The sequence below is a fragment of the Ipomoea nil genome, unplaced genomic scaffold (genome assembly GCF_001879475.1).
Source record: "Ipomoea nil cultivar Tokyo-kokei standard unplaced genomic scaffold, Asagao_1.1 scaffold0869, whole genome shotgun sequence".
Lineage (NCBI taxonomy): Eukaryota > Viridiplantae > Streptophyta > Magnoliopsida > Solanales > Convolvulaceae > Ipomoea > Ipomoea nil.
In genome coordinates, this window is record NW_017617297.1 from 949,244 (window position 1) to 968,716 (window position 19,473).

At 34.1% G+C, this 19,473-nt stretch overlaps 2 protein-coding genes across 5 annotated transcripts; one reads left to right on the top strand and one right to left on the bottom strand.

Moving 5' to 3' along the window:
- Positions 1 to 983: 983 nt before the first annotated feature.
- Positions 984 to 19,446, bottom strand: LOC109178756 (HSP-interacting protein-like). 3 transcript variants are annotated; one of them, XM_019328302.1, is made up of 4 exons: positions 16,543 to 19,446; positions 16,293 to 16,464; positions 9,023 to 9,028; positions 7,160 to 7,171 (listed from the first exon to the last, which is right to left on the bottom strand). In XM_019328302.1, exons 1-2 carry the CDS (start codon positions 18,767 to 18,769, stop codon positions 16,316 to 16,318), a joined length of 2,376 nt encoding a protein of 791 aa, XP_019183847.1. In that variant the 5' UTR covers positions 18,770 to 19,446; the 3' UTR covers positions 7,160 to 7,171; positions 9,023 to 9,028; positions 16,293 to 16,315. The 3 variants fall into 3 exon arrangements, with proteins under 3 accessions (XP_019183848.1, XP_019183847.1, XP_019183846.1); XM_019328303.1 differs by lacking the exons at positions 7,160 to 7,171; positions 9,023 to 9,028 and adding an exon at positions 984 to 994; XM_019328301.1 differs by lacking the exons at positions 7,160 to 7,171; positions 9,023 to 9,028 and having other exon boundaries at positions 15,828 to 16,464.
- LOC109178758 (toll-like receptor 13) lies at positions 11,256 to 15,518 on the top strand. 2 transcript variants are annotated; one of them, XM_019328306.1, is made up of 16 exons: positions 11,256 to 11,465; positions 11,716 to 11,947; positions 12,045 to 12,173; positions 12,272 to 12,479; positions 12,570 to 12,716; positions 12,811 to 12,885; positions 12,973 to 13,044; positions 13,195 to 13,266; positions 13,443 to 13,514; positions 13,591 to 13,662; positions 13,756 to 13,827; positions 13,909 to 13,980; positions 14,069 to 14,212; positions 14,420 to 14,491; positions 14,763 to 14,909; positions 15,056 to 15,518. In XM_019328306.1, the coding sequence occupies exons 2-16, from the start codon at positions 11,744 to 11,746 to the stop codon at positions 15,241 to 15,243; spliced, it is 1,746 nt and encodes a 581-aa protein (XP_019183851.1). In that variant the 5' UTR covers positions 11,256 to 11,465; positions 11,716 to 11,743; the 3' UTR covers positions 15,244 to 15,518. The 2 variants fall into 2 exon arrangements, with proteins under 2 accessions (XP_019183851.1, XP_019183850.1); XM_019328305.1 differs by lacking the exon at positions 11,256 to 11,465 and having other exon boundaries at positions 11,648 to 11,947.
- Positions 19,447 to 19,473: the final 27 nt, after the last annotated feature.

The following is a 19,473-nucleotide window of genomic DNA, read 5'->3' on the forward strand; positions in this document are numbered from 1 at the left end:
GATCGTGTATGCATAAAAAGCCAAGTTCTTAGATTCAAAACAAAATCACACTCAAGAACAAGGAACTTGTTATGGATTAGCAAATAAAATAAATAAATAAATAAATAAATAAATAAATAAATGGACTAGACTCCTAAAGTAAGACTTTCACTAATGTCAGTACGTAACGCCACCTCCCCGGCAACGGCGCCAATTTGATTACTGTAATTTGGGGCAAACAAATAATACCCGGAGTATTCGGGTTGTCGAACCACAGAGAGGTGGGGTACTAATCACTAGCTACTAGGTTACTCATATGAAACTAGTCCGAACAAAACTTGAAGGTTGATTGATTGCATAAAATAACAAGCAGAATAAAATAAGTAGCAAGGTTTTGTAGACAATAGAGCAAAATAGGATTCTTGGGATCACAATGTTTAATCACCTAGTGCCAATTAACGTTTGTAATATTTGGTTTGGAATTAAGATTTGTATGGGAATGCAAAGTGGAATCGAATTACTCCCGTAATCTCTATTCCTAGTGAATTTCCACTCCCATGGCTTAAACACCCAATAAGATCAAAGATCAGCATTCAATTATTCCTAATTACTACCATCTCCCGATGAGCAATAATCTAGAATAAACTTCCCCTAATAAGTTCCCATTTCCCAAGGACCAACCATTAGGTGCAATCGTGTGTGCCCTAATTTATGCCCCAACTCCCATTGGTGACACAAACATGACTGTGAAGCTAGTAATTTAGGCCATTAACTACCAACAACAACAGATTAAAACAAGATTGCAACACAAATCATAAAACCAAACATAAATATATTAAGAAATTAACGAACTAGGCACATAGGTTTATAAACAAATTCACCCAAAAATCCTTAAAGAATTTAGTCGAGCATGACTAAATTATACATAGCAAATATGAATAAAGGATTACAAATCATCAAAAGAGTACAAGAATTAACCAAGCGATTCTCCCAAATCTCCTTGGCTTCCTCCTTGCTTCCAAAGACAACTTGAGCCTCTTGATTTCTCTCTTTCTTGTCTACAAAGAACTCTAAAAATCTCTCGGTGTCTTCTTAGGGTTGAGGAATGAGGGATTTTATAGTGGGTACAAAGTTGAGATGAAGTAGGAATCTTGTACAAAATTGGACTCAAATTATAATTCCTATATTTAAATAAAGAAATTGGAAGTTGAAGATGCTGAAGCCAACGCCCTTTTGTAATTAGGTTGCGACTTCGCGTTTCGCTCGACGCGTCGAACCAAGTCTCGACGCGTCGAGACCAGCAGGTCTCGATTTTCTGATGCTACTGGAAATTTTCGACGCGTCGAGCCTTTGGCTCGACGCGTCAAATCCTCTGGGCCCCGAACTCGTCCAAAATTGCTCCAAACTCATCCTTGAACTTCCCTTGCTCATAGAATTGACCTACAATGGTTCAAAAACACTAACAAACACCGTAAAACATTCAAAACAAGTGTGAACCATAATTAAATGATAATAGCAAGGAAAATATGTATTAAATAAGCAAAATTAAAGAACTAAAATACTAAGATGATTCAAAATAACTATAAAAACAAGCAAAGATGTGATAACATCACCATGCACCCATTTATTCACAAACATGCACATAGAAAACTCATTACTTTATACCACAACCTTGAAACTAACAAATTCTTGGATTCAAGCTTCAAATGCCACTTAATAAAACTGTGCACACATAAATCCCAGCAAATGTATCGATTTATACACAACAATAAAAATAGGAATAAAATGCACACAGCAAATCCATTCCTTTATAACACAACCTGGCAACTAACCTTTTCTATAATTGAACTAACAAATGTCACTGAATAAAACTGTCCACACATAAATCCCAGCAAATGCATCCATTTATTCCCTAGCATGCCCACATCAAACTCATTACTTTATAACACAACCTTGCAACTATCCAATTCTTTAATTCAAATTACAAATGCCACTTAATAAAACATTGCACACATAAATCCCAGCAAATGCATCCATTTACTCACAAGCATGCCCACAGCAAACTCATTACTTTATAAGACAACCTTGCAACTAACCAATTCTTTAATTCAAATAACAAATGACACTTAAAAAAACCGTGCACACAAAAATTCTAACAAATGCATCCATATATTCACACGCATACACAAAGCTACTGTAAAACATTAACATTACATCTAATTTACGGAATGAAAATAGAAAAAATAGGAATAAAATTATATAAACTTATATTTAGAAAAAAAAATTGATCCCATCAGTACAAGCAAAATAATAATAATAATGATAATAACAATAATAATAATAATAATAATAATAATAATAATAATAATAATAATAATAATAATAATAATAATAATAATAACAATAAAACCCTACTATAATTTCGTCGCCCCAAACCGCCGTGAAGCACCGTACGCCCCCCGCCCCCCCCCCCCCCCCACCCACTCACACACAACTCAACTGATGATGAAAACACACATGACCCTCTATCAACCAACGCCGACAAACAACCCACAAAACCCGAAGCCAAAAAACGAGACCAAATTCGCAAAGGAAAAAAGGGGGCAAAACATACCTAGTCCTACAACCCGAGATGGTGGCTCCCCACGCTTGGCTAACCCGCGGTCTCCCCCCTGCAACCATCGTCCGGGCTGTTGATGAAGAAACGAATCGACGGCGAGAAAATCCTAGGTTGACGCAAGGTCACGACAGAGAGAGAAAGAGAGAGAGTCCGTGAAAGAAGTGTAAATGGATGGTGATTGAATATCTCTAGGATTTGAAGCGATTAAAAAAAAAAACTCAAACCCCAAAATACCCCCCTTAACGTAAAATAGGACACTGTTTTATTAAAACCCACCATAAATAATTAAATAAATCCTGAACATTCAATCCCAAAATCCAACGATCCTAATGAATCCACATGTTTGTATTTTAAGACCTATTTGTATTTGAATATTATATATATATATATATATATATATATATATATATATATATATATATATATATATATATATATATATATATATATAGAGGGATGCACTCAGGTGCGAATAAGTGCCCAGGAAGGAATATGCGAACGAATCAGCGCGCGACACGTGTCCAGATATAATAGCTTTAAAAAAATGCGGTGGCATTTTCGTAAATAATTGAACATCGAAGTGCAAGTAAAATCACTTACAAGTGCACCTACTTTCACCTATAAGTGCATGTAATTTTGCCTTGCTAGCATTCACTTCCCGCAAACATTCATGCACCTGGGTGTGCTTATAAGTATAGGTGCAACTATTTATAACTATAGGTGCAACTATTTATAACTATAGGTGCAACTACATATAACTATAGGTGCACCTACTTTCACTTATAAGTGCATGTAATTTTGCCTTGTTAACATTCATTGATCTGAGTTCAACGGGTAGTAATACCCTGAAAACCACCGCAAACATTCATGCACCTAGGTGCAACTACTTATAACTATGTGTGCAACTACTTAGAACTATAGGTGCAACTACTTATAACTATAGGTGCACTTAGTATTGATGCTCAGTGTAAATTTTTAGTTGCACCTATAATACATTTTACATGCACTTGTAATATATTTTACTTGCACTTCGATTTTTAATTATTTACGAAAATACCACCGCGCTTTTTTTAAAAATCAGTGTTTCTCATCCATTAGATCTGGACACGTGGACAGACAGAATTCATTCCTAGTTCACTCCTGGGCGAAGCATTCGCACCTGAGTGCGATTCTATATATATAAATATAAATAAATAAATAAATAAATAAATATATATATATATATATATATATATATATATATATATATATATATATATATATATATATATATATATATATATAATATATATATATACTAGCATTTTGTACGCGCGATGCGCGAAACTTATGTCCAATATTAAAATATTTGTAAGTAACAAAATTTAAAAAATTAGTTAAAATTATATTTTGCAATTTCTTAAAGTGATGATAATTTTGAATTATCATATATTTGAATAATATAGTCATTAAAACAAAAAAAAAAAATATATTTTTATAAAATAATAATAATTTACAAATAATACTAAGCTAATACTCACATATATAATACATTGATATGGATACACAAATAATATACATACATATTTTATATATATATATATCTACAATTTTAATAAGAGCCAATAATGTTAGGCCCTTAACTGGAACAAAAAAAATGTCGGTCCTATTGTTTCTTAAAATGAATGGTTCATATTATACTATTGTTTCTTAAAATGAATGGTTAATATTATTTTTATTTTAATATTTTTTTATTGATTTTCCTTATTTACCCTCTATTATATTATTTTCTTCCCTTAACTAACCTAAATTCCGTTAGCATCAACTTTAGTAACGGAATATTCCGTTAACTATTTATTATTTTAACTTACACATTAATTTCTATAAGAAAAGTCTTAGTTTCGAACGACATCACAATTAGAGTTGGCATAATTGTTAAACATATACTACGAATATGTTTTATTCAAAATATATATAATATAAAATTTAACATAAACTTTGTTCAAATAATTAGTCTGACTAAATATATAACACTCAAAGTTAAGCATCAAAGATTATAAATCAATAACTTTAAAAATCATTTGATTTTTATGCATTTAAAAAAAAACATATTTAGGTTAAGTTTTTTGTTTTTTTGTTTTTTTTTTGGTTTAATTAATCTTCTTTTGATTATTTAGATCAGAAAAAAACTTAATATTTCAATTATACTTTTGCATTATTGGTATGCTTTAGGTCGTTATGGTATTAATATTTTTTTTGTATGTATTTTATAATGGTACAATTATTGTACATTACTTTACAAATATTATACTATTATTTTTTTATCGGACAAAATTGTTCTTACATCATTGTCAGGCCTGCACGACCTAACTACAAAATTGTTGATCATAAATACAGTTACACCTGGACTCTAAAACGGTAAGATCATTTTCTAACGAATGACAATGCTGACATCCCGCTGGCTCTAATTGAACAAGTTTAGACATCAGAATTTTATCAATGTATGAAATTTCTAAAGAAATTTGTAAGTTAATTTTTACTATATTATTATAACAACAATATCTATTGTAACTATATATTTTGAATTATTTATTATATCCTATATTGACAGGAATTGTAACAATTGTCATTGCCATACTCTCAAAACAATTTGTCTCAACAACGAATGTAAATTAAAAAAAAAAAAAGCAATGATTGCGTTATTGTTGATGAAAAGTATGTACGCCACTTTATTATTCTTATTAAACTAAATAAAGTATTAGCTACAACAAAAAATAATACATATGCATTTAATTAATTTAGAATTAGATGTCTATAATGCCTTTATTTAAAAAAAAAAAATTATTCATTATAAAAAAATTAAAAATAGATATAATTTCATTAGTTATATTATCTTTATTTTCTACAATTCAAAAATTCATTACCTTCAAATTTATTAATTTATTATATTCACTGCATTGTCCATTGTTTTCTTTTTACATTATCTTGTAATTAAATATCAAAGTTATAATACAAAATACATTATATATATTTATTTACCAAGTATTTTATACAAATATAATAAATATTAATATTTTGTTCAATAATTTTACATGATAACCTACGACACACATCTCACAATGCATAAACATGTATGGGAAAACTACCACTACCAAATGTCGATTAGAAAATTCAATAAATATTATCTTGCATTTATATATTTTGAATTACCGATTTAAATAAACAAATTCAATATTTATTTACATATGCATGAACATCTCCGATATAATATTGCGTTGATAGACTTTGAAATACTTATTTAAAAATAATCATTGGGCATTATCTAATTCGCGCAAAGCGCGTAAAAAAACTAGTATATATATATATATATATATATATATATATATATATATATATATATATATGATACACATATATAATTTAGCATTCATATAAATATTTAATTAAAATATAATTTATAATTAAATTAATTGTTATATGATAATTTTAATAAAATGATAATTAAAAATATGAAAAAGATATGATAGATGTAGGTGTATGGTAAGATTGGTAGATATATTAAAAACGAACGGTGTTATAACGGTGTAAGGGTGATTTTGTCCAATGCAAATGAATGTACAATAATTAAAGCAAAATGTATATATTTATTAGCATATAAAAAAGGGACAAAAATCAAGGACATAACTTGTATTGACACTTATTATGTTTTTAGATATATATATATATATATATATATATATATATATATATATATATATATATATATATATATATAAAAGATGCAATGCATCATAACTAATTGGACAAATAAGAAAAAGATGTATATATATATAGGATTTGAATCAAATAAAAATATTATTGAGAAAATTAAGAACCACTCAGAATCATTATTTTGTAAATAACTAAAACTTTAAAGTGTAACTAATAGTACTATAGAGTAGTGCATCTTGCATATATATATATATATATATATATATATATATATATATATATATATATATATATATATACACGTGTAGTGAATAAGAGTATCCTCAATAGGTATAGATTTTGAGGAATTTTTGCATGTGTGACTAAGATAGAGAAGATGGAAGGAAAATAAAAAATAAAAAAAGGGAGAAGAATAGTTGCAGATTAACTCACCTAGCGGCTGCTTGCAATAATGGGCGCATTCTGTGCTTTTCACGGGGCAAGTTTTTTTTTTTTTTTTGGTGGGTCCCACTTTAGAGACAAAAAATCAAGTTCTTGCATTACAACCTCAAAAATCACCCCAAATGTCACTATTGTGGTTGCTCTAAATACACTTTGTAGCTTTACTTATAGGTTGTAATTGAATTGAATTGCACTCTAAAGTTTGAACTATTTACAAAAATACCAGGAATTAGATTCACTTTAAAATTTGAGTTATTTATAAACATGCCACTACATTTTTTCCTCTAATTGCTTTAGATCTGTTAGATCTTTCCACATGGATAACTCTGAGTGGTTCATACTCCGTAAATCAATCAACTATAAGCTATCAACTAACAACTGATTGCCAAACACCCCCTAAAAGTCTATTAACCCCACTCCCTAGCTACCTCCTCCCTTCCTCTAGACTTTTACCTAGCCTAATCGGGACCAACACACACACAGACACAGACACACACAAAGTTGCGTTCAAATGAGAACCACTCTCCATGTGAGAACATAAAGACTAATCTTGTGCGTTCATTTTTTTTTTTTTTTTTTGGATGGTCTAGATTCGATTTCTTAAGATGACATGGATTGATTTTTTTTTTAACTGGTTGTTGTTGTTGTTGTTGTTGTTGTTGTGTGTGATTTTTTTTTTTTTTTTTTTTGTAATTGTTGCAAATGTGGCGATTTGTTTCCTATTTTCTTGGATCATCACTGTTGTGAATTGGAGTCGCGATTTCTTCATCATCGATCGAGTGTTTGTCCATTGAAATTGATCAGTATTTTTTGTTTTTTTTTTCCTCTTTTTTTTTTAGTATAATATTGTCTATATTTGGATGTTGGTGTATAAATGTATAATACACATTTTTTTTTTGAATACTTATGATCCTTTAAAAGGTAGTTCTTGTTCTATACTATATAGTAAATGGCACATATAATGTCTTCATATATTATCATCATTTGAGAATATAAGAAAATATATGGTGGATGCATGTGCATGTTAATAATAATGAGAAAAAATAATGGAAGTTATAATAGTATGAGTTATTTTTGTCCAATAAATTGTATAATATAACTTGTATACTACAATATATTGAAGAAAAAAAACAGACATAAATGAAGGTTACCAACATTCATTCACTCCGTTATTGTGTTCGATGGTGAAAACCCTAGACCAAAAAAAAAAAAAAAAAAAAAAAAAAAACCCCTTCATTCACACTTATAATGCGTGCATTGCGCGATTAAATTAAAGCACAACACAAAAATTAAAATAAGTAAATACTTAGTATTTTTCGAATACTATTGACCATGTAGTATCTGTTCAAATATACTTTCTCAACCTACTGAAGCCCAAGGAATCAATACCGTCTCCACTGAGGTTTGGGCCCATGACCTCCCATACTTAGGCAATTTATATCCTACACCACGGCGCGCGTTGCACTATGCGCCCAGATGCAAAATGACGTCGTTTTAATTATTATTTTTTTTGAAATTTCCCGCCCCAGTGAATGGCAGTAGTTTTTTCTTAAAAAAAAAAAAAAAAACCCCGATGTTCAAGAATGTACATAATGTTATACTAGAATACACATAATGTTATACATGAATGTACATAATTATATAACAAAATATACATACTCTTTTTAAAAGATAATACACATAATCTAACATAATACATAATAAACATAAACTTTTAACATAATACACATCAACTCTTAACATAATACACACAAATTTTCTGATTCGGATGTACATAATTGTATAAAAAGAATGTACATAATTGTATAAAAAATACACATAACTGTATGAACCAATACACATAACGTTGTGAACAAATACACATAACGTTGTGAACAAATACACATAATCTCAACAACTTCCTACCGCGCCTCCCAACACTACCCCAAAACGACGTCGTTTTGGGAGGCGCGCGGCGCACAGTGCTATGTGCGCCGTGGTGTAGGATATAACGATTGCCATACTTAGTATAATTTTTAAATATTAATAATTAATATAAAAGCAATGAGTAAGTTAAGAATAATAAATAATTAACGGAATATTCCGTTAATAAAGTTTGTAAATAAATGAAAATGTAAAAAATTAAAGATGGTAACTTTGAAAATGTCATATTATTGTACAAAGAATAATTCAAAAATATACAACGTACCAGATACGCCTCATTAAGTGGGTATGGTTCGGAACAATTAGTTTGTCTATCCTAAGTTAGTTGAAGACTCCTAGTAAAAATAATAAAAATAGTAAAAGGTCAACATCTTGCTTCATATGCCATAACTTGCAAGGATTCAAAGAAAACTAGTAAGAATCAGCCCAACCGCCTCGCTTCCGAGGGGCGACTAGTCGGCTCCCAACCCTATCATATGCCAAGTAGTTATTCTAGGAGGCATTGTCACCCCGCGCGCAGCCCAGGACGCTTGCACATTCACTTTGACTGCAAAGGTCATATCTCCTTCCCATGCTCCAAATAAGGTTAGCCACCTCACAGAGATAGATGCCTTAAGCCAGCCACTACGCTCCGAGTGATGCCTGCCTTATGTCTCCAATGTGCTTTGATTGATTTTTTCTTTTAAATTTTATTCTTAAACAACAAAGATCGGATCGATACCTTATCTCGATTGAGTGCCTTATCAATTCACACATTATTACACTCAGAGACGGAGCCAAAGGGGGAGGGAGAGGGGGGGGGGGGGGCAACTGACCCCCTCTCCCCACCCCCACCCTATACCCCCACCCTATATATAATCTTTGTATGTATATATGTATATATAGTATAGGTTTTAATATTAGTATAAAAAAATATTAAATGTTAATAAGAAATAAGTTAGATTAGTTGGCAAATAAGTTAGAAATAAAGGTCAAGAGTTTGAATCTTGGCGCACACACACACACACACACACACACACATATATATATATATATAATATTTTTCTATTCAAATTATTTTATCAAATTAATTATGTTTCATATTTTGTTATGAATATTTTTATAAAGTTTCGATGTGTTTTATTTTTTGCTCATATCCAATAATACTTACAACTATATTCTTTAGGTAATTTATTTTTTTTTTAATTATCTCTTTTGTTTTAATGTTTCACCTTTATTGAAAAAAATTTCTGAATCCATCACTACTTCTTCGCCCCTCAACTGAATTTCTGGCTCCGTCCCTGATTACACTAATATAATTTTTATCCCTGTTACAACGTTACTAATATTGATTTTTATTATATTTTATTTAGTAGATAATATATATTATTTAGATATACAATTTTATCTGAAAATAATATTTTAATAGGTAACAAAAAAGGAGTCCAAAGTTTAGCCTTCAGAAAAGGAAAATTAAAGAAGCAGAATATATACCTTACAAAAAAAAAAAAAAAAAATGATAAAGCAGACTAAGCAGTATTGCCGCTCACCCAAAGTTTTAAAGAAGTCTCTATCTTTAGCATCATATCAACGTAACATTTAATGGTGAGGACTTAACATTGGAAGAATATTTATCTAATACATGACTAACACTTGAAAGGTGATTGTAGTAAACAATTTATACTTCACTATTAATCATTTGATTGCCATTTGATCTTATAAATCAATTAGTTGAGCCAAAAATTTTCCATATATATATATTCTCATGCGGTGAGGACTTAACATGCGGCCGGTCACCATTTGGTATGCAAAAATGTTCCAATAATGTTAGTAAATCCACTACAAAAAAATGTTCCAATAATGTTAGTAAATGCACCACAAAAAAATATATATCAATGCACCACAAAACATACCATTAAGTACGCATCACCACAAAATGCACTATTAAGTACGCATAAACTCACCATACAACAGTATTCAGAAACGCACTATTAGGTGTAAGGAGGTATGATGCATTTTTTTAATGTGTGGTACGTTTTGTGGTTCATTGGTGCATTTTATTGTGGTGCATTTTCTAACACTATTGGCACATTTTTACATATTATGTGGCCATACCAACTACACGATTAAGTCCTGAGCGCACTTGAACTGACATATATATAGATATAGATATATATAGATATAGATATGGGCGTATATATGGCCACAGGTTATCATCAAAGGCTCTTATCTTCTTCTGCAACTGAAAGATAATTTCTATCAAATAAAGATTGAATGACAGACTCAAATTATACACTACCAGACCAAGATATGGACACGTGGCCGAAACCCACATGCTCTACACTCGTAGCTCACTCCTCGTACACCTTTGTGTTTTTTGTTTCTCCCCATGATGATATATATTATCATCAATTTCACCATATCCTGTTTTTCAGCTCTTTCTGTCTTCCTTTCTCTATAAAAGCCTGCACTTTGATCACCATAAAAATCGGTTCTTGAAATCACAACAAGAAAGAAAGAAAAAAAAAAAAAAAAAGATCAAGTAATTAAATAAAGGTCTATTTTCTGAAAATCGAGTGGCTTTTACTGGAAGCTAAGGTATGTTCCAGTTAGTATTTTTATTTATACCCACAAATATTCTTGTTCTCTTTGTACGTAAATGTGCTTTTCTTCATTGTTCTTTTGTCAAATTGATTCCGATGATATCTACATGTTTGGGTTTCTCGTTTTCTAAAAACTAGAAAGGAAATTGACGTTAAATGTACGAAATTGTGTGAGTGACAGTGATATGCACTGATGCTTATGAGGATGTTTGATGTTTATACATTCTTGGGTAAGTAACTCATAGCAGTTGATAGTTGATTGTGGAACTACCCTTTCCCCTGCCCTTTAGTTCTTGTTTTTTAATGTTAAGAAATGGGAAATTGCCTAATTCTTGTTACTCTCAAACAAAGGTGTGAGAATTTTGATGTTATTATCTCTGTTTTGTTGTATTTAAGGGGAAAGCTTGGAGGGAGGGAGTGAGTGAGCAGAAATTGCATTAAATTAGTCTGTTTGGTTATAGTGGTGCTAGCAAGATTGAGGTTTGATGAGATTAAGTGATTAGGGTTGATGGGTGGTGTTTGTTCCTGGAAGAGAGAGTACTACTATGCTGATGAAAATCCCAACAGAAGAGGCGTCTCGGGGAGATACTTTAAAAGCCGGAGTTCCAAGTGGATGTGGATGGCATCCGCTTTCTTTCCACCCGTTGTGGATTGTAGAGGAAGAAGCACTTGTCCATCCCTTATGGAGTTGTGCATTCACAAAATCCGAGAGGTCGTGTAGTTTTGCTAAGTCTGATATATGAGGTCTAGGTTCATGGATATATATGGTTATTTTGCTATATATCCTTTAAGCTCTGTGCTTTTAACAGGATGTTAGCAAATTCGGTTCGTTTTCCATCTTGCCAAGGGATGTCAGCCAGCTGATATTCAATGACCTAGTTTATTCTCGCTATCTTTCTGCCAATTCGATTGAAGCTTTCAGAGATTGTGCACTGCAGGCAAAAATCTATCCTTGCTTTTGCCTAAAGTTTTTTAAAAGATTTCATTTGTGTATTAAAATTTGAAAACTTTTCGTTATTCTGAGTGGTCTTGACAGGATATGTTGCTCAAAGAGTATCCAGGAATCGAAGATAGTTGGATGGATGTCGTCTCTTCACAAGGCTCATCCTTACTCTCGCTCGATATTTCGAGCTTTGAGGTCACGGATTATTCGTTGTTTCTCCTCAAGAATTGCTCAAGCCTCCAATCTTTAGCTTTTGATTATTGTGATCTAATTACTGAAAAAGGGTTCGAGCAAATCAGCGGTAGTTTCTGTTCTACCTTTTGTATACTTCGATTAATACCTATGTAGTGCCTGCTAAAGGTGAGTGTATACTATATAATCTGGTCGTCAGGTTTCCAAAAGTTGACGTGTTTGGGTTTTAAAAATAGCACGGCCCTTACTGGTGAAGGAATGCGGTGTTTGTCGAGCTTAGTTAATTTGGTTAAGTTGGACCTGGAGAGGTGCCCTCGAATCCACGGAGGACTTGTTCATATTGAAGGTTTGTTATTTATTGATATAGGGATGAATGTGAAAAGTTGATTATAAACCTCTTTCTTGGATCACTTTATAAAAACTGTACTCTACTTTGGCAGGTTTAACCAGACTTGAATCTCTCACTATCAGATGTTGTAAATGCATAGTGGATTCCGACATGAAATCTCTTGCAGGTGTTATTGCCAAAAAACATGACTGATTTATACGATGTTGTTATCTTGCCGGTTCTCAATGTCTGATTTTCATGTCTCGAATTTCAGGCCTCGTCAATTTGAAGCAACTGCAGACTCCCTGTGTCAACATAACTGATGCCGGGGTGTTCTATTTGAAAGGTGACTAATTCCTCTTTTATCGTCAATCTTGAAATCCCATATGGCTAGTTTTTGCCATTGCTAGAACGGGTAAAGTCAAACTGTAACTTTGCTGTCCTTGAAAATTTACTCTTCAACAGTTGAATTAATGCAGTTTTACTCTTTTCCCAGGCTTGAGCAAGCTCGTTTTGTTAAACATGGAGGGCTGCCACATCACTGCTGCATGTTTGGATTATCTTTCAGGTTTCTTAATTGTCGTTTTCTTATGCTTTAAACTTGAATTAAGGGCAATGATAGTAAACATGTTGCTTGCATTAAGAAGAAATGAAGAATCTTTCTTTTCTTAGATTACTTTAGAATTAAGTAAGGCGGTGGTTGTTATTTCTTTTGCTTCTTGATTATATCGTAATTTTGTGCAGATCTTCCTTCACTTCAATATCTCAACCTATGTAGATCCGCCCTGAAGGATGCGGGCTGTGAGAAATTTTCGAGTGAGTTGATAGTCATAGAGGCTCTGCAGGCGAGATAATTCTGCATCTTTTTTTTACGGTTTTTGTCTATCTGCAGCACTGAGCAATTTGGAGGTGTTAAACATAGGATATAACGAAATCACGGATGAATGTTTGACCCATCTACAAGGTTGTCTCTCTTCTACAATGTAGTATTCATTTGTTTTACGATTTACACCAAATTCTTAGTTCGGTTATCCATATTGGCTATGCTACGCTGCAGGATTAACGAAGTTAGAAAGCCTGAACTTGGATTCTTGTAGGATTGGAGATGACGGGCTCGCTAATTTAGCAGGTATAGCTTCCATACTTCTTAAGATCGATTCTCGATTCTCGATTCTGAGCACCTCAACCGTCACTCTCTTGTGTCTTTCAGGCCTCGTTAACTTGAAGAATTTGGAGCTATCGGATAATAAAATTGAAAGCAATGGGATTCAGCATCTTTCAGGTTAGGCGTGTCGGTTATGGAAGTTACTAATACATATGAATGCGGTGGGAGTTCTAAACCGTTAGTTCGAGTTGCCAATATGTTTTAGGTTTGACAAATTTGGAGGATCTTAATCTATCGTTCACCTTAGTAACCGAGGATGGTTTGAGAAACTTGTCTGGATTAAGGTCTCTCAAGTCACTTAATCTGGACATTCGCCATATTACCGACTCCGGGCTTGCTGCACTTACCGGTAAGCTATAACTATTACATTTTTACTATGATTTCCCCCTTCTGGTAAGCTATTATCGCTTTAGTCCTAAATAAGTTTTTGTGCTTAATTGATTGCGTCTGGACTTCAATGGTTTTACGTAATTGAGTCCCCTGTTAGGCCTTCCTTGACTAAATCGAGAAAAACCACTATAGTTGATGACTAAATTAGCACTTTCTTCTGATGCAGGGTTAACCGGATTAACTCACCTGGATCTTTTCGGGGCACAAATAACGGATTCTGGGACTAAATATTTGCAATGTATGTTAAGTGTTCTTTTGCACCGCATTACTATCTGCTTTGAACCTATGGTTCCATAGGTTTTCAGTGTCGAATGAAACTCTCGTTTGGGTTCAATTCACATTGGTTCTTCAAATTACTGATCTGCATTGTTTTGAAAACAAAGTTATCCTGTCAGGGGTTGGAAGGATCCATTATAGCTCCCTCTCTTTTGGGGAAAAAAAATCAAAAAATGGTTTAAACACCCAAACCTCCTGTGTAGAATTTCATAAATTCTTTATGTTTCCATTAGATTTCAAAAATCTCCAGTCACTCGACATCTGTGGTGGCGGGTTAACCGACGATGGCATCAAGAATATGAAACATCTTTCGTCCTTGACGGTTCTAAACCTGTCACAGAACCTCGACCTGACCGATAAGACCTTAGAACACTTGTCAGGTACGCTTTCTGCTATTGGTTTTCAAGATTATCATGCTTGCTGGCTGGTGTAGTCTAGTTGAGTTGATGGATAGAAACGAGTCGTTATTTCCCTCGAACAAACATTGTTGCATTAGTCGATTCTAATGTCACATTGAGAAATGCAGGACTTACAGGGTTGGTGTCTCTAAATGTCTCGAATTCTCGTGTCACCAACGATGGCCTGCAGCATCTGAGGCCGTTAAAGAACCTGCGCTCGCTTTCTTTAGAATCGTGCAGCGTGACAGCGGACGAGCTCAAGAAGCTGCAGCTGAGCGCCCTCCCGAACCTCATGAAATTTCATCCCGAGCTCTGAAAGCATTTCCATGAAAGAAATGTTTTCTCGTCCCGACTTTCATGTTCAAATGGTGTAAATATAAACAGACAATAAGGCGAAAACACTCGCCCGCCCTCTGTGCATATATTAGCTTGAGTCGTGTGATACCAGCACCAAGTTGGTTAAAAGAGTGTCTTATAAGAAAGGTTTGTATGTACTGATAGGTGTGTGAAATAAGGAATAAAGGTTTGTATGTATTTCCCTGTAATGTACAGATGGTTCTATATTTATATACACAAGAAGTGTTGAGTTTATGAGTTTATCCCAAGAGTTTCAAGAGGCTTAGTAAATTTATAAGAGTTTGACAAAAGGACGAGTAAAACCTGCAACCACTACTACCTAAGGGTGTGTACTGAGTAAATCTCGTTTTGTAATTTTAATCGGTAAAGGATCACAAGAAGGTAAATCAACCTATCTGGTCGGTTTAAACCAACTTATAATTGATAAATCTTAAATTAAAGAGATGAAGTGTAGACCAAATGATACAAAATTTAGTGCATAAAAGTTGGGACAAGTAACAAATCATGGTTAACATAATAAAGGGACATAATGTTTATGTAATAGCACATCAAAAGAATGCAGTATATATATATAAGACTGCCTTCCTATAAAACTATAATCTGCTAAATCACACAAACCATTACAAACCAACTAAAATTTCCTATAAAAAAATGCAAAATGAAAACATATATGTGATTAGAATGTAAGAACAATCTTCTGTTGCCTGTCTGAAATGGATGCAATGAATAGGGTAAGATGATGATGATGATGATGCAGAAACAAACAAAAAGTATCTCTGCTACCCTCATCTCACCCAGAAATGAATAAAATGATGATTTCTTGTGATATCTGTAAAATATTCGCCATAACGAATTCAAAGGGCCACGGGAAAAAGATGTAAGCCAACGGGTGATGCAGATTGAAGACCTGCAGAAGCGGTGTTATGGGCCAAAACACACCAAAAGACTATATCCAGTCAATCAGTTAGTCGAACCCATGGCCTTATAAACCCATATACTCTCTCGTACCCATTATTATCAATGACACAAGCTCATGCAAGTTCAAGGGTATGATAGAGTTTGGAAACTCGTCGTCTAAGCAATGGTTCCAAACGGAAAGATGAAACGCCTCTCTGCCATCTTCTTGCCTCGTACATCTCGTTCCATGCTTGTACTATCTCGTCAATATTGAATCCTAGGCCTGAAAAAAACACTAAATTGTCAGTTGTACTAGAAACAATATTAGTCAGCGAGGTTAAGCGATATTATGGATCTTTACCTTCTGGAGCGGTGGTGTTGGAACAATGACTCTTTACCATAACAGCAATATCGGTTGGGGAAGCTCCAGCCAGTTCAAATTTTTCGACTGCAACCTCTAAAGATTCTTGCCAGACAGGCAACCCGAGTTTGAACTCCATTATGGATCTTTCGTAGAGCATGGAACCCCACAAAAGATTTATCTGAGACCTCATGTTTGCAGCCTGTTCTCCAACTTCAACTGTAGAAATATCTTTAAACAAATGCTCCATCTTCATTTCTTGCAAGAGGGTTTGCGTTTTGCTCGATTTGGACAGTTCGTTGTGATGTTGCCCCGCCTCTTCCTCCCACATCTGCATACCTCTTTCCATATTTTCCTCAGCGTTGTTGTAAAGTTGAAATACTTCTGTGGAAGGCCATGATTCCATATCGGCATTAGTGCTAATTGCATAGTACCAAGAGAGTTTTGCCCGTTCGAACTGTTGAAGCCCGAGAGCAAGAATGCCTTCATAGAAGTTCGGTTTGATCTTCAACGCTTCTTCATATCTTCTTCCTGCAGATGAGTACTCCTTTTGTGCCCAAACGTAGGCACATTTTACCTGTTCGAGAACAGATTCTCCTGAATTGTCCTCGGTTATGTAAACTCGTTTCCTTGCCCGAGACATGTGAACATTGCCCCAATTGAACAAAGCGAGAGCAGCCATTTCCTGGAACTTTTCTGCAGCTATAAGGAAAAGATCTTGAGCTTCTTCGCTTGTGACTGTCTCTTCCATAGCCTCGGAGTAGAGCTCCATTCCAGCTTCGTGCAGATCCAGATAAGTATCGCATTCAAATCCAACGTAATTCTTGAACAGATGAGCAAAATGAATGATCCAATCATCAATACAAGGTGGTCCATTCTGCAATTCTTGAACGTGATTTTGTTCCCAATCCTTCTCAAAGAAAGGATCTTGATCTGGATTAACATCTACGATATATAGCCTCACAGAACTGTGCTCAACAGATGCTTCTGCCCACCTTAACTCCTCGTTTGTTGTGATTGTCACTAAGTCGCCTTCTTGGTCCCTATATTTAATTAGAATGGATTTCGAACTTGGGAACCGATCACGTATAATCTCCCTCAGTTCCAAAATGGTGCAGTTAATAGGAATTTGGGCCCATCTTATGTCTTCACCAAATATCAATTTCACCATTCTTCTGGGCTGTTCTTCCAAGCTGTTTCTGTTACTTTTCATTTCTTCAACCACCAACTTATCTTCAGTTTTTCTCTCCTCGTCGCTGTACTCATCTTTCTTCTCCATCTCTTTGTCCTCAGACTTCTTTTCTTCGCTCTCGCCTTTAGCATTTGTTTCGTGAACTCCATTCACGACTGCTTTGTTATTGGCCTTCTCTACATTCTTGATTTTAGCCTTCTCAAGATGAACTCCATCTTCTAATTTGTCGTCACCTACTTTCACCTCTTCTTCGGGATTCATTTCATCAAATCCATACTCGTCTCTCTTTTCCTCGTTCTTATTCTTAGCCTTCTTTTGTCCAATTTTGTCTCCGGATTTGGTTTCAACAACTCCATTTTCAACTTTCTTGTTCTTGGCCTCCTCCTCCTCAACACTATCTATTTTGTTGTTTTTCACCTTTCTCGCCTTCTCTTTAGAAGCTTTTGAAGAGCTTGAGACGAAAACCGGTTCAACATACTCAGGTACTGGAATCAAATCTATGGAAACCTCATTTTGCCCGACGCCTTTTTGCTCAAATGAAGCCTTCTTCACCCTGTCTGCAATCTCAGTAGCCATAAGATTATTCGGTTCCATCTGCAACACTCTACTAACATCTCTCAGTGCCAAATCGAGCCTATTCAAAGCCTCATAACACCTAGCCCTCTTCAAAAGCGCCTTACTATACTTGGGGGTAACCTCGAGAGCCAAATTACACTCGTGAATTGCCCGAGGATATTCACTCAACCCCATCTGCATATAACAAGCAGCCATATTGCTCCGGAGGTGGGACACATCTATATGGTTTCCTGGGAGCAATTTGATAGCTTTCTCATACTTGAACATCGCCCCCTCGTAATCCCTTTGCTGAAACAACCTATTCCCCTCGTACTTCAATTCCTGGGACATCGAAATGAACACAGCTGTGTCCTTATCATACAACCTTGTGCTATTCACACTACCTTTGTTTTTCTTCACATTAGAACCACCAGATTTAGCTCCTATTGGTTTTCTCACCTTTTCGCCTTGCTTCCCCATATTAAACCCCCCAAGATTCAACTTTCAGAAGCTCAAATTGCCTAATAAGTACAACAGATTTGAACTAAATCCAATGCCAAACCACTCTGAGGATAACCTTACCAAATCCCAATCCTTCACATACAAAACCACCCCAGATTCGTTACTACTGAAACATCAAACTAATCAAAACCAGTACTGATAATAAATCCCAGACAACCAAAGTAATTCTTCAATGACAAGGAATTAACCTAAAAGACTGAATCTTTTTAACACCCTTAAACACAAAATGCTATTCTTGAATCTTGAATATACAGCAGAAAACAAGAATCACACAACAGAAAACCAATAATTTCTTCTTTTTTTTTAGGGGCTTCCCTTCTTTCAGATAAGGATTTATTGCAGCTAAATACGCAACCCTAGACAAATCCCAACTGAGGTAACAAAGGAAATGAAGAGATCAACTAGAAGTACCTAAGGATTCGGCTGCAAACAACTCGTTTAATGAACAAAGATTTTTGCTTTTTGTTTTCTGTTTTTTTTTTTTTTTTTTTTGGGTTCTGATGGAGTGAAATTCAATCAAAGCATAAAGAACATAATGTGGGAAAAAGAAGACTTATCTGGAAAAATTTCAGCTTTATTCTTGCTGACCTTTCAAATGCAGAGAAGTGTATGCAGAAATGCTAAGAAAACAGTTGGAAAAAACCTCCACCAAACGTCTCTCC